The sequence below is a fragment of the Micropterus salmoides genome, unplaced genomic scaffold (genome assembly GCF_014851395.1).
Source record: "Micropterus salmoides isolate LMB-PRFRI ecotype aquatic unplaced genomic scaffold, ASM1485139v1 Ms_hic_scaffold_18, whole genome shotgun sequence".
In the NCBI taxonomy this organism is placed as follows: domain Eukaryota; kingdom Metazoa; phylum Chordata; class Actinopteri; order Centrarchiformes; family Centrarchidae; genus Micropterus; species Micropterus salmoides.
The window spans coordinates 11,988,988-12,003,997 of NW_024040928.1; the positions used below are offsets into that span (position 1 = coordinate 11,988,988).

The 15,010-nt window shown below is 41.3% G+C and overlaps 1 protein-coding gene across 3 annotated transcripts in view; it reads left to right on the plus strand.

The window, feature by feature from the left end:
* The first annotated feature begins 329 nt into the window (after nucleotides 1–329).
* Nucleotides 330–15,010, plus strand: part of nkain2 (sodium/potassium transporting ATPase interacting 2) — a 104,575-nt gene continuing 89,894 nt past the window's right edge. The window contains exon 1 of one of the 3 annotated variants that reach the window (XM_038726259.1): nucleotides 330–2,481. In XM_038726259.1, coding sequence (XP_038582187.1) covers nucleotides 2,428–2,481 — 54 coding nt within the window. In that variant the 5' untranslated portion in view covers nucleotides 330–2,427. The remainder of the gene's footprint in view (nucleotides 2,482–15,010) is intronic. The other 2 variants (XM_038726258.1, XM_038726260.1) reach the window with 2 other exon arrangements.

Sequence of the window (15,010 nt, forward strand, 5' to 3'; positions counted from 1 at the left end):
TTGTATATAACATTTGTTACAGTTATTGAGGAAAATGATATTGTGATAATTATCCTTAGTTTTATTTCCCAGCCCTAATTATAGACCGTGAAACCCTTTCACCCCTTCCAGTACATGAGACATTAAGAACACATTAAAAAGCTTGCTTGTTTAAATATGAAAGTTTACAACAGATTCAATGAAAGACGCTTGAGCCTGAGGTGCCCGAGTTCATTTTCAAAAAAGAAACCTGATCCTAAAGGAACCGGAGGACAATAAGACCTGGTCCAAATAGGGTTGACTTGAGATAACAGAAATAGAGGACACCACCACCAATGAACAACCAGCTGTGGTCCAAAAGAGTACACAACACAGGAACATTTTCCCTGGACCCAAAACCCCAATGTTCTATTGCGATGACTATGATCAGAAGTGGCAGCAAGTGTGTTTGAATCCTTGGGTACGTCTATCAGACATACTGACAAATATAGACCCTGTCCAGACCAATTAAGATGAAATAAAGTTTATTGGAATTAGCCCAAATTGGATCCAAGATCAGGTCTTGCTTACTTGCAACCCAGCAGACCTCTAAGGTCAGATGAAGCAAAGTGAAGGTGGTGGAGTAAAATAATTACATATACTGTATGATACAGTATCAGCAAATAAATTGAGCGCTAACACATGACAATGCTAGCTTACATTATGTAGGCTATGTCAAAGCGAAGGAGCTAATGGGATCATTTATGCAGAGTTCTGTGTGGCAATAAACACCTCTTTAAAAATGCAACCAAACTTTAGGACAACAAGAGTAGGCTATTGAACCATTATTAAAGTTTTCGACATTGACACCCCCCAGTGGTGGCAACAACACAGAAAACGTAAACCACTGCTGGTTTGATTCTGCACTATATCCAGGTTAAGAAAACACACGCCTTTATTTTTTTATTTTGAAAATCGCAACCGGAACCGCTGTGCTGTTGCGCGGCGTTTGACTTGACAGATGGCGGGCGAGAGACGCTCCTCTCGGCTGTCTCTCTCGGTCCGTTGGTCCATCCCGGTTCCCCATTGTCTCCCCTTTTCACTCCTTGAAGACAACCCCGAGACGACAAACTAAACTTAGCCGTTATTCCGCTTATGTCGCCTTCCTTTGGAGACTTACCACGACCTGAAATTTCACCCTGTCCCTGTTCATCTGAAATGTGGACATGCTTTTCTCTCTCTCTTTTTTAACGTTGTAGGGATGTATTCGCTGTAACGGAGGGGGCAGTGAATTGACCGACCAGCGGCTGACGGAGCTGGGAGCACGGTTGATGGGGGAGATGAACCGCAGGAGGACTTGTTAGCCCAACAGAGACGCCGAAACCACCTTCCAGGGGGCTGTTGACACATCACAGCACCCTAGCAACAATTTTACTCTCCGTTTTTATGAGTGCATAAAACACCAAGTTCAGACAGAGGGAGGGGAAGAAAAAGCAAAGATACTGGATTACAACGGCGGTGGGTGTTTTTGTTTGTTTTTGGCTTGAATGAACCCTGGAGGATGTTGCCGCTACATGCCCGTTACTTCCCCTGAGAGGAGAGCACAGGAGAGGAGCTCGTCTGTGAAAGAAGGCAGGGGACCACTTGCACTTGTTTTCTCCACCTTGAAACAAATGAGGCTGTTTCAATCCAAGTAGCGTTTACTCGAGATTAATCAATTAAAAAAAACATTTCATGTGGATCATATATACATCTAAATCTCACCACCTCTCAGCGCTTTTCTAGTCTTTTCTTCAGTGTTGTTTAAAGTGGCTACTGTAGCGTGTTAATTCAGTGTATTCATCTTAGACAAGGATGCGGCTAATCAATGTGATTGGCTGGACTTTCTAGTCCACTTAAAGGCTGAAGGTCCTGGAGAAGTGGACCCTGTGTGGAAATAATTGAAGTCCGTTTATTTGCCTCAGGTGACCCACATGATTAGAAATCTGAATTAAATCTGTGTTGTGATCAGTCAGTCAATCAAAATGCACCACACCAGCTGACTTATCAGACTACTAAACTGCTCAGCTGGCAGAGGCTTGGAAAGGGGCTTTCCTCTGTGGACACAGAACAATTTGTGGATGTGAATTACCCAAAGGCCCACCTTCCATTTTTGATCCCTGACCTTCTGTGTGTTGAAAATCCAGGGGACCACATTTCAGGCTGTTTACCTGTCTGCAACCCCTCCATCTGAATGAAGTAGTAGCCTTTTATTCCCCTGAGACCCAGCGAGTACAGGCTGTGCACTTGGTTCACTGAGGCCCAAGCAGCGAGCGCGCCCTCTACCTGGGCTGCCAGCCAGACAGCCAGACAGCCAGCCAGACGGCCCTCCGGGGGCTTTTGGATTTTGAAGGTCCAGCTGGAGACTTGGGAGTTTTACCCAGAGTTATTTCACCACGAGCATCACTGGAGAGAAGGGAGGAGGACACCATGGGGTGCTGTAGTGGCAGGTGTACCTTGGCCTTCATCTGTGGCATGCAGCTGGTAAGTGTTAAGATTGCTATTGATCCTGGAAGGGATGGCTAAATGGGTAGATCAATCAGGAGAAACAAAAGGTTGTTTTTAAAAAAAAAATCTTGTTCAAGAGTTCAAGACAAGAGTTCATGACAGGGAAGAAAAGATACCTTGGCGACTAGATATGCAGCAGGTGGATAGATGGATGGATGGGTGACTGAAAGGTCACATTTAAAGAAGTTAATAGGTGTGTAAAAGGTCATGATATAATGTAGGATCTGGCTTGAGGGACAGATTGACAAATAGGTAGATTGAATGGATGAATGAGTGTTGGTGGGAGCTCTAAGGCGGAACTAAGAGTCCATATAGAGCACTGATGGATAGACGGAGGCTGGGAGTGATAAATGGAGCCAGTGGAGGTAAAGGAGGGATGGATGGCTGGATAGCAAATGGATAGATGTATGGGCTAGGTACGTGTGATTTATATGAACAAGTGTATGGACGGAGGGCAGGAGGAATAGACCTGATATAAACTGAGGGAGTCAACTTCTGCCTGTGTCTGTCCCTCTTTGTATCTCATTCTCCCATCATCCTCTGTGTCAATGGAAACGGGTGCCAGGCAAGACAGTATGGGGGGCGGGGGGGAGTGTGTGCATATGTGTGAGGATGTGTGAGTAGGAACACAAAGTGATTTCATTAGTTCAGTCCTGTAAGTTGGTCGGCCCTTTTGTGTCCCAAACAAAAATGGCCAAATGTAGGCGATCGTCTGTCAGGTCAAGATATTTCCAGCTAAAATACAATGGATTTTATTAGGATCTGAAACGCTTTTCTTCAGTGTCCAACAACCTTACAGAGAGAAATCCATCAAATAAATAGGAGAGAAACTTAATGCACTACTGCTTGATTGTTTAGGCTACTTAGAGGCAGCATGACAAGTTGAACACACAACACAACATTGACCTTGTGACAGTGATATGGCAAACATGTTGGCAAACAATTACTTCTATTCAGAACATTAGCGACGTTAGCGTTAATTTGAAATTGTGTTTCTGGCCTGTGTAAGAAGTGAAGTCCACCATTCACCTCTCCTACCAACTCCGTTTTTGGTCTCCACCAACTTCTGAGGGAATTTTCTGGCTCTTTAGCTGCTAAATGCTCCGCCATGTTCACTAGCTAGCCTCGAACTTTGTCTGTCTGCAGTTTGGTGCTGTGCAGGTAGCGTACAGCAGAACGTTTTCAAAATGTAAAAGTAAAGAAGTAAAAAAAGTAAAGTTGTGGACCCTAAAACCAAAACAATAGGCTGAAAGATGCAGACACCCTCTGTAGAGCTGGGGAGACGCTAAAATGCTCTGTAGTGCTGGAGGGAGGGGGTACGCGTAGCCTTTGTGCAAACATCCGACTACGCTACCAGGGCACCAACCGCCAAGCTGACTCCAGAAAGTAGTATAAACATAAGTAGTACGTGGTGTCCGCAGCTGTCCGAGTATGCGTCCACTCCAGAGTATATTCGAGCCTTAACACGCTCTGTGGGAACTGCAGAGGTGGGTGATACATTTCTGTGGGTTTGTCACTATGAGCGACACCTTTCACATTTCACTCGTTGTTTATATAAAACATACTAGATGTTAGTGTAGCTTTAATACAAAATAGAAAGGTTTCACAAAACAATGTTGAGTGAGGTGCCTGACTTTCATTTTTTAGCAAGTGTCAAACGGTTGCTGTTTTGATTGCTATCATTATTCTGCTCCCCACCTTGTGTAAGGCACAAAGGAGCGTTATTACTGTACATACACTAGTATCAGCAAGAATAACAGCTACAGTTGGAGAAATGAGTCCAGGCACCCTGGAAAATGAAGGAAATCAGTACCTCAAGGATAGAAGCAGAGTAGGGAGGTTTAGGCAAAGTGGTACCACTCACCACAAAATAAATCCCGCACAGCAAACTGTTTGTGTTTTGAAACTGTAGACATACTGTGATATAAAATGGGACATTGTATATGTGCATGCACACTGATGCATAAACATGAGCAAAAGTGCTTGAGCTGTAGCATTCTCAGCTCATGGAGTCATCATGTACATTAAGTATGTGCAAACTGAAGACCTATTGTCATGTTGAATGGGACACTGTTACAGACATGATACCCTGTATGTGATTGCATGTGTGTGTGTGTATTCAGTACAACAGAGAATGATATCTGGAAAGGATGTTAATGTGTATGATCCTTGCTGTGTGAGTGTGTGCTTAGCTCCATTGTGCTGTGAAGTGGGACACTGCTATGCATTTTTTCATTAAAAAAAAAGGTTGAGTTAACCTAATGTCTACTGTGCGATGCCAGTGAGCTGGCCACATGTGCCGTACATACACGAAACCCGCCATTGTGTTGGAAATGGGGATGCTGTGTATTTCTGTAGGTGAAGGAAAAAAAAGAGGGCGGGTTTGTGAGTGTTTGTGTGTGTGTGTTTGTGAATGAGATGCTGTCACAGTGATAGTCTTTGTGTCTAATGCGGTGGAACTAATGCTATGCCATAGTCAACAACATGTTTTGCTCTGTTAACTGTTGTAATAGCTAAGCCAGCTGATACCACTGCTAGCTGAGCTGGAGGTCTAACACTACTGTATGTTACAGTTTGGCCATGCACAGTTAGCTTTGTTTTAGCTGCAGTCATTTAGACAGAAGTGAAGTCTCCTGATGGCGAAATCTTTGTCTTCAAACACATAGCCCCCCCCCCCTTTCTTTTTACAGTCTATCAGGAGTAGGTACCCACAGGAAACCACACTGCCCACAATCCTCTTTGTTCAAAGCAACCTAATTGACCACAAATTAAAAGACAGCCCTTTTCCTCTGCTTGCTTCTCTGCCCACCCCCCGCCGGAGGTAATTGTTTTTGCTATGTGAGCGTCCACCTAATAGTTGACCTCGCAGAGTAGAAAACAATGCTGGTCTGTGTGTCTTGTGTAGTGGAACTGATGTCTTATGTAACTCTTAACAGCGGTGTTTCTCCTGCTTCATTAGCTAGGTTAATTGGTAAAGATAGGTGATGTCACTGTAGCCGAGCAGGGATCAATGATCCAGGTTGGAGATATGGCTACTTCACAGCTGACATCACCACGTGTCAAGAATAATCAGTCCCAGCAGGTGAAATTCTGCCAGCTTGATCCAAATTAGAGTAAATGTTGTGTTGTTGCTGTGTGTAAGGTGTTTTAGTTAACTTAATGCTCCCTTTTTTTGTTTGTCCTACAATCCAAAAATGTCTTCTGCCATTTGGAAGAAGCGCAGCAACTAATAATTATTTTCAGTATTGATCAATCTGCCAAATCGTCCTTCATTTAATCTATAAAATGTCAGAAAATACTTACAAGTGCCCTTCACACCTCACGCTTAAGCCCAAGGAGACATCTTCTGATTACGTTTATCTCACAGACAATCCAAATCCACTTCATCATCATAAGAGAGAAAGAAGAAGCAAATCCTCACACTTGAGAAGCTGAAACCAGAGAATTTTAGGACTTTTTGCTCGGGAAATAACTTAAATGATGAATCAGTTATGACTGTTGCTGATATCTTTCCTGTCAATCGACCAATTCGACTAATCGACTAATTGTTTCAGCTACATTTGAAAGGGTGGAGGCCTGACCCTAAATTGAGGTGTCTCAGATTCAGTGGGAAACATTGATTGGCTCTAGGACTGTAATCATGTGATTTGGTTCTCACACTCTGGGATCAGATGTACAGTAAATATAGTTTGTTAAACCAACATGTGTGTTTACATTGAAAATCTGACTAATGAGGATTGGAAGGAAGCAGATTAATGATTTTTGCAGATCGACAATATTTTGAAGCAACTTTTAAAGACTAATAAAATGTATGAATTTATACATTGTTCTGGTTTGCAAACTGAATGTTTGTATTCCCAAGATAGGTTGACTAAATGAGGGTGAAATTATAAAATTATACATTTAAAGGATAGTTGACATACCCAGAAATCCACGTATGTGTTTTCTTGCTGAGAGTCAGATGAAAAGGTCAATACTCGGTGTGTTACTGATAACCAGGCACCAGTAATATGGTGCAATGAAACATGTGCAAACTGTAAAAAGTGTGTGGTAGTGCTGTGGCCAGAACGGGGAGGAACATTATAAAGTTGTGCAAAACAGAACAGAGCAAAAAGATCATAGCTGATCAGATGGTGTTTTTACCAACAGCTTTTTACACACACGCACACACACACACACACACACACACACACACACACACACACACACACACACACACACACACACACACACACACACACACACACACACACACACACAGATACACATATGCCACTGGTGACTCACTTTCTGTGGCGATGGTTGTGGTCCTTGTTGCTATATCAGTCCGCACACCCACCAGCTGCTGTCACAAACATGATGACTAAATCATCCAATGGCGTGATAGGTAACAGTATGACAACCGATGGCCTCACTCCATTGGCTGGTTCAATGGATGTTGTGCAGACGCTTGGTGGGTGTTTATGTTGATGGAACGTTAATTATGTTGTTGGGATGCAAGCTAAATGAATATAGTAAATGGAGGAGAATTACAGCTTGGCAATGCAGTATAGTGCACAGTTACAGTGAGATGATTATTCAGTGATCCAAAAGAATAGATTTCAAAAATACAACACCAAATAAAAAACAGAAAGAAATTACACTTGTCTTTGTACAAGTTTATAAGATATAAAGATTGTGTAATGTCTAATTACAGTTCCGATGTCATCCTGTGCAATTATATAACCACAAAAGTCTGCGAATTTAATCCGTGTGTGTGAACTTGACAACATATTCTCTCTGTGTGTACAGTCTCATTATCTCATTATTCTCATTGTCTACGCCCATAATAAAGAGATGATCAATCAGTCTCTGTTTAGGCAGGGAAGTGTGTGCCATGTGTGGTCACGTGAGTAGCAGGTGAAAAATGGACGCCAGCGAGCCGGTTGACGGGGCTGAACAGGTGGACAAAGAAAATCCCGCAGCCTCTGTTACGCGGTGATATTTTGGATTCAAGCTCGGCGACACTGAGCAGAAAGAGGAACTATGTAAAACATGCCAAATGAAAGTCACTACATTGGGCGGCAAATTTGTATCAGCAGCTTAAAAAGCACAGAGAAAAGTATGATGACTAGTAAAGAGACAGCTGAAAGGCAGCCTGTAAGCCTAACAAAAAAAACCCCAATTTCAGATGTGTTACGCCATACTACAAGTCCTCACGGAGATATAAAGAAGTCACAGATTCCGTAACGTACTACGCGGCAAGAGACATGATGCCCATTAGGGTGTGACATATTGTATCCTTCACGATCATCACATTTTTCTTTAAAAAACTACATTTTCTATTCAACAACAACAAACTGATCAATCAAAAAGTAAATCTTTATTCATATTAATTATTATATAAAGGTTATGCTCAGCTTTCTTCAATTGTTCCAACCTGCAAAGAGAAGATAACAAAAGTTTAAAAGAAAGAACTCCCTGACAAACATTTCACACTTGTTTGGGCCTTGGTCCCATTTGAATGAAAATTGGTATTTTCTTATTTATTGTTCTATTTATTTTAAACGCCTTTGTAAAAATGCCTTTATGTTGAAAAGGATATTTTTTCTTACTGTTATTTATTGTATAAAATGTAAAGTTATTTTGATAAGTTATACATTTTTTATGCTTTTTCCTTGATAACCAAGCAAGTAGACTCATGACACCATTTGTTTATTTTATAATAGTTATATAAATATATTCATAATATTGTCCACAATAATTGCAATATGACTTTCACCAAATCGTGGAGCCCTAGTAGACTAGATATACCGTAACAAGTCTGGACATAATACAGCACCTATAAGCTATCTGAGAGACAGTGTTTGTCTGTCTGTGGCAGTACATTCCTGTGACATTTCCACCATTGAGGGACATAATGAATAATTTACCACTTGGAAGCTGCAACATGAATGCAGAAATTGTATCTCTGTGAGCAGTGTGTGTTACCTGATTGCAAAACAGTGACTGTGCAGGCATTCAAACCCAGAAGTTAACATGCATCTATGATGCATTTAGCAAAAGAAAATCCAACATGTCCACTCAATGTTGACATATTGGATTTTTCAGAAACACATAACAGGCACACATCCATTTCCAACTTAAAATAGAATAGAAACATTTACTGGTGACTGGTTTAATTATTTCTGTTGGATTTTTTTTTACAAATTGGAATAAATTCAGATATTTATTTACCTATTTACAGAAAGGGTCTCCCACTCAGTCTGATTCGAACCTTCATATAATTTAGATAGCGTTATTCAGTCACAGCCAATACGCTGGATGTGTATCATGCTGTTAGTTTTTAAACATTTTGAAGCAAATCCACTTTGAGTATGCTATGAGTTGAAAGCAACGTGACTCCTGCACTCTGGCAACAAACATAATCTTCAGACCTCCTTCCTCACTGCCACAACTCAGTGAGATAAAAAGGCTTTGCTATCCTTTATGTACAACGTCGCTTTCAACAAGGGCCACACACAATCTCAGCTCTGAGTCTATAGATTTTCTGTCGCTTTTTTCTTTTTCGCAGTCTCTAATTTGTCAGTCTTTTTCCCCCAGTCCCCCAGGTCTCTGTCTTCTTATATATGCCCACTCTCTCGGTGTATGTCTTTTTTGCCTTTTGTATCTCTTTATCTGTATCCACCTCCTCTCTCTCACTGTCTCTGCTGGGAGGAATACAGCCATCACACCTTGGCCACTGACTTGACTGGCAATTCATCCAATGTGTTTCAATAGAGTCTGTGAACAAAGCAACCTTTCAGGTCCTGTTGAGTACTGTTCCATTGTGTCAAATCAGTCCAGCCTTGGAGATCAGTCCAAGCTGCATTTATATAGTTCAGGTTGTTCTCTGTGATTAAGGGTTATTGTATTTTCCCAGCTTTCAACTGTCAGTAAAATACAACGTCTTGAAAAGTGCTGGCTTTTTGAGAAGTTGCTGGTGAATGGTGGTGGTGGCACTAAAAACTGGGAATAGGCATTTTCCTGCCTTGTTTGAACAGGTGTGAGTTTAATTCATTACTCATGCTCTTGTACTTTTGGATTATTTTATTATTTTAGTTTTGGAAAGGCAAATAAAAGGTGACACACCTCTCCAAACATGCAAACCAACACACTAACACCAGATTCATAATAACCTTTACAATCTTTGCTAATTCATTTTATCTTGCTTGTAAAGTATAGGCAGGGAAACAACAGGCGAATCAACCCCTACCAGAAAACTGTCACCGTTTTTGCAGTGGTGCAGAAATAATATTTCTGCTGCAGGAATTATACCTGCAGTGACTGAACTCTCCCAAAACAATTACAGTGCTGTTGACAGTCAGCCTAATGTGTGCTGTGACACACATTATTTTAGGTCAGACTAATGAATCAGCTATGTTCAAGCTAGCATATTTTTAATTACTCTGTCGGAAACCTCTGCTTTCTTTACTTTAGGACACCTTTCTTAGTTCTCAGCATTGATTTTCATCTTTTGCTCTCAGTCTTTGAAAATTAACTTAAAATATATCACCCCCCAAATGCTGAATGAACGTACAAAAAGTGTAAGTGGCAGGACAAGCTTAGCTTCACACTCTTTTTGATAGCAATACACTGCGTGCATAATCAGGGTCTGTAGTAGGATGAACAGTCATCTTTAGGAGAGGTTCTGAAATCTCAGCATGATAAAAACTGTCTGTGTCTGCAAATCCACAAGTTTCTATGCATTTGTTGGCTTATATGCTCTGCTCGAAACTAAACAGAATCAAGGATAAAGTGCTTCAACATTAACTACAGGCCCATCCCAGATGTTCTTTATATATCACATCTAATTTAGCTGAAGCTGTCAAGATGAAAAGTTTTAACATCTGGAATCTTACAATGAATGGTAAGCAAATAATGCTGTATGCTGGGAAAATCTTGCCTGGTCCACTTATGCTGTTTAGTTGTAAATGCGGTACCACATTTTTTATACTGGGAAAAAATATACACCAGTCGAAGAAGTCAGTCAAAAAGCTGTCAGTGAACAGCACATAATTCTGCACAACAGGAGTCTTCAAACCCAGTCAATACATTAAGGTTTGGAAAAAGACCAACTTTTGTAATGGAAAATGTGTAATAAGGTGTATTTTACGATGGAATGTGTCCAAGGGCAGAGCAGAAGGCTGTCGGAGCCTCCCAGCCTGGATGTTACGCTGCTGCTGCGGATGACAAGGGTTTTCACAAAACATCTGGAGGTGACAGAGCTTTTCTCTTCACCAGTTCTCTGATGGCTTAGATAGAGTAACGGAAGTTTGTTGTTGTCTAGTTATTTGATCCCTACGCTCAGCTCCTGGTGTCATGTTTAGGTCGATGAGTCGCTTGTGCTGTAGAGAGTTGTAGACCTACCCCTACTTCTTTACCATAAAGTGGTGGACAAATTCATCACCACAGTTATTATACTTCTTCCTGAGGCTTTGGCTGATCTAGATTTTATGGCAACCCATCCAATAGTTGTGTAGACATTTGAACCTCAAGGTGGTGCTTAGAGGGGAAATCAGGGGATCAGCAAAAGATTCATCCTCTGGGGATCTCTAAAATATGTCATAGCATGGGCTAAAAAGTCATAACTTAAGCACTTACAGTATGCACTAAACAAGAGGTTTTACAGATTTGGGTTTCACTCTCAGTTCATATGTGTATCTCGGTGGAAGTCTGAATGATGTATTGAATTACCCAAAGAATACCATCAGATGTCAAGAAGCCCTGGATGATTTCATCTGGTTTGACCCTTCCGTGAAAGATACAGTAAATGTTCCTGTCAGGTGCAAAGCTGAAGAACTTCTAATCTTTTTCCAAAAGGCGGCCTCACCAGCAGCAGACTCACTGCTGCACCACTGTTCTGCTTTTTTCTTGGGAAAGCTTTCTCATAAACTGCAATTTTCCACCCTAGATGTTTTTTATTGTAAAAACAACACAAGTTCTCCTCCCAGTTGTGGTATGTCTTGTAAACGCATTTGGAGGCTCACAGAAAAGGTTGCAAAACCATGATACTGTGTCAACTCACACCGTCATCATAAAACAGTCTGTGAAACTGTGGAAGAGTGGAATCAGTAAAAAGTGAAATCTTTTGTGTTTGAGTTGAAAAAGCTGACTCAATCTATATTTTTTTCCGCAGCTCAGTGGAGGCTTTAAATTGAACCCTTACACAGTTGGATTATTTGTTTTATAGTCTCAGTAATACTGACACGCATAGTGTGAAATCACATCCACTGTATAGACCACTGTTGTGCCTCCATTTGTGGCACTTCACTGTACTGCAGCACACAATGTTAATTCTCACTGAACAGTGTGATTACAATACTTTATGTGTGACTTTGTCCAGATATGCTTCCAAACCGCAGCTGCTACAGTCAAATCCAACATGTTTGGTTGATAAACTTTTAACATTTACTGCAATAGAGTTGCGAGCTTGGAGAGGCCCCTGGTTGTGAAAGTATTTTCTTCTCTTTTAACGATGTCCTCCATATTAACCAACGTAGAAACACACGGTCCCGGATAATCTTATAGGTTTGTCTTATGGCCACCCGTTTAAATTTTATAAACTTATTTCCTGAAAAAGCACATTTTTTTCGTCGGTCTTGTATGACGGATGGCTCTAAATACAACAATACCCATGAGCCTCCAAAGTGGCTGATGCTGTGGAGAGGAAGCCACTTAGAGGCCTAGATCAGAGCTCTTGCAAATTGAAAACACTTCATTATTGCAGTTATGGTTGCTGAATAAATCCAAAATTGAGCCAGGATCCGAAACAGAATTCAGTTAGGCTGCAGATTGTAAAATCGCAGCGTATAGAGCTTTTTCACAGAAGGCATTTTGACATGTCACAGTAGGAAAAGCACAGGTGTAAACACTAAAATGAATGATGGCTGAAATCTAGTCAGCTGCTTCAGTTTCAGGGTCCTGGTGTTGTTCATGCTGGCTCACTGTCACACTGTCACGGCTTACTGGGACAGTGAATAGAACAGATCCATTGTTAATGCCATTAGTAGCACCTGTGCTTTTCCTACTATCACTATCAAGTCAAAATGTTTACGTCCACCTTTAATGGCTTTAGTGACAGAATTTGAAGCTTTCTTACCTTGGGAGTTGTTGTTAATATCTCATGTTATGTTTCTGTTATTGATATATTTTTAATGCAGTTGTTCATCTTTTGTACTGATGAGAGTTTCATGTCTATCCAAGGAAAAGTTCTTCAGCTGTCTCCTATTATTGTGTACAGAGAAAATGAATAGGACTTGAAATACCTCCTCCCAAATCACCAAGTCATTCGAATCCCTTGATTCTGTATTTCACTTGCAAGAAGCGATGGCATTTATTTCACATGTGATGCAAGAAACAAACATAAGGGCTCACTACACAGAACACAAAGCTCAGTTACAAACGTAATAACATTTATCCACAGTTGTTTTTCTGAAAAATGACACCTAACATCTTTAATACAAGTTAGTAGCGAGTGTATTTATAAACCTACATTTTTAAAGTCATCCTCACTGCATCCGCCAAAAATCCTTCAAAACCTTTCATTTCAAACTGCTGCTGTGGAGGGCACTGACAAAACTTCTGCAGCCGGTCACATTCGATAGCTTGTTTCTTCAGAGCAATCTGGTGGCCAATTTCAATCTCCCTGCATAATATTCCAGAGGCCTGACCACATCTTTGAAAATCGCCGCAGGTTTTATATCGACACTCAGCAGAGGAGAGCGAGAGGAAAGCGAGGCGACGACATGCAACAAAGGTCATGTACTGGATTTGAGCGGGCGATACCGCAGGTAGCGTGTGCCTGCTGAGCTGCAAAGATGTGTATCGACTGTGCTGCAAACTGACCTTGCGCGTGACCACCACTGATGGATGAGCTGAGATGGTGTTTGGCCAAATACTGCTGCCTCAATATTTACACACAGGCAGGCAGACAGCTTGACACAGAGAGCGGACAGACAGACTCGGCACTTGCTTATCTTTCTGTTTTATTTTAATACACTTCAAAGTGTTATGGTGCCAACTTTCCGTTGCTTGCTGCTCCTGTATTGCTTTGCTATTTACCCCTGAAGGTGAAACACTCCCCTATTGTTCTCTGAGAACACATATCCTGTTGATGTAGTTGTTGCTATTGTTGTTGTTGTTGCGGTGAGTCCTGATATTCCGCCTGCGCAGTCGTTTTGATCTTATTACATGAAAGGAGTGCTTGAATGATAATGGCAAACGACAGCAAAGCAATGCCTCGATCTTCATTACACATAATTATGAGATGGAGATATAACTGGTGTCGGATGAACACCTCCTGTAAAAAAAAAACAAAAAAACAACAACTGTATTTTCAGAATGACACTGGATTTTGGGGTGGCTGGGAAAGTTGCTCAGCACAGAAAGGAGTATGAAGTTACCAGCACTTGATATTTAGCTGAAAAAGCAAGAAAAATTAGGTTTTCAGGTGAGAGCAGTGATAAAATGTAATTTAGCTGCTTTTCCTGCTGTAAATTCTATTTCCACTAACGATCTAACCTCCATCAGCAGTAAACTTACCCCTGATAAAACATCTTCTTAGACAGTCTATAAAGTTTATCATATCGTCTGGAGATACATAAACATGGTTAGAAATGTATAAATTGCTCAAATAGTATGTCCAATTTTATTTCATTCACCATCTTTTTTTCTTCTTTTGGTTTCTTATTCAGTGCCTCCATATTTTTCTATCTCTGTATCATTGCTGCCCTTGTTGCCTTGTAATTTTTCTCTCTCAATCTTTCTCCCAGGCGCACTTTCTCTTTTATTCTCTCTTTCGCTTCTCTGCACAGTCTCTCCCGGGCCATTTGAGTTGCTCAGGGAGCTGTGAAAACGATGTCTGTGTGTCTTTGCGTCTGCATCCTGTAGGGAGTGCCTTTGGTGTGTGTGTGTGTGTGTGTGTGTGTGTGTGCATTCACGTACAGGGACAGCGGAGGCGGTGGAGCGTGTTAAGTCTTGCTGTAGAAGCCCTTTCGACTGGGATAAGGAGCCAAGGGAGGAAGGAGAGAAGAATGGATGGTTGGATAGATATATTCATAGAGGATAGATGAATGTCTGTGTGTGGATCGATATTGGGATGGAGGGATTGAGATTTGGATGAATGAATGGAGAGAGGGCCGGTGGAGATGAGTTGGGGAAGCAAGGGAGGGGCAGATGATAATAAGAGAGGATGGATCGATGATGGATAGATACCCAAGATGTATGGATGAACGGATGATTAATGGATGAACGCGTCGTTTAACACTGCAAAGTATTATCAGTAATGACCGTAGATGGCAGACAGCAGAGAGAGCCAAATATGTTGGGTGTTGGTTTTGTGAAAGTGGAGCATATTGTGTGTACGTGCTGTAGTCTGACAGGAGACAACAGTAGTTTAGAGCCTATCAAAGCCCAAATGAACCTTTTGGCTGACTTTCCCAAAGACCCTAAGCTAAATAAGAGCATGAATCCAAAAGGTGCATCA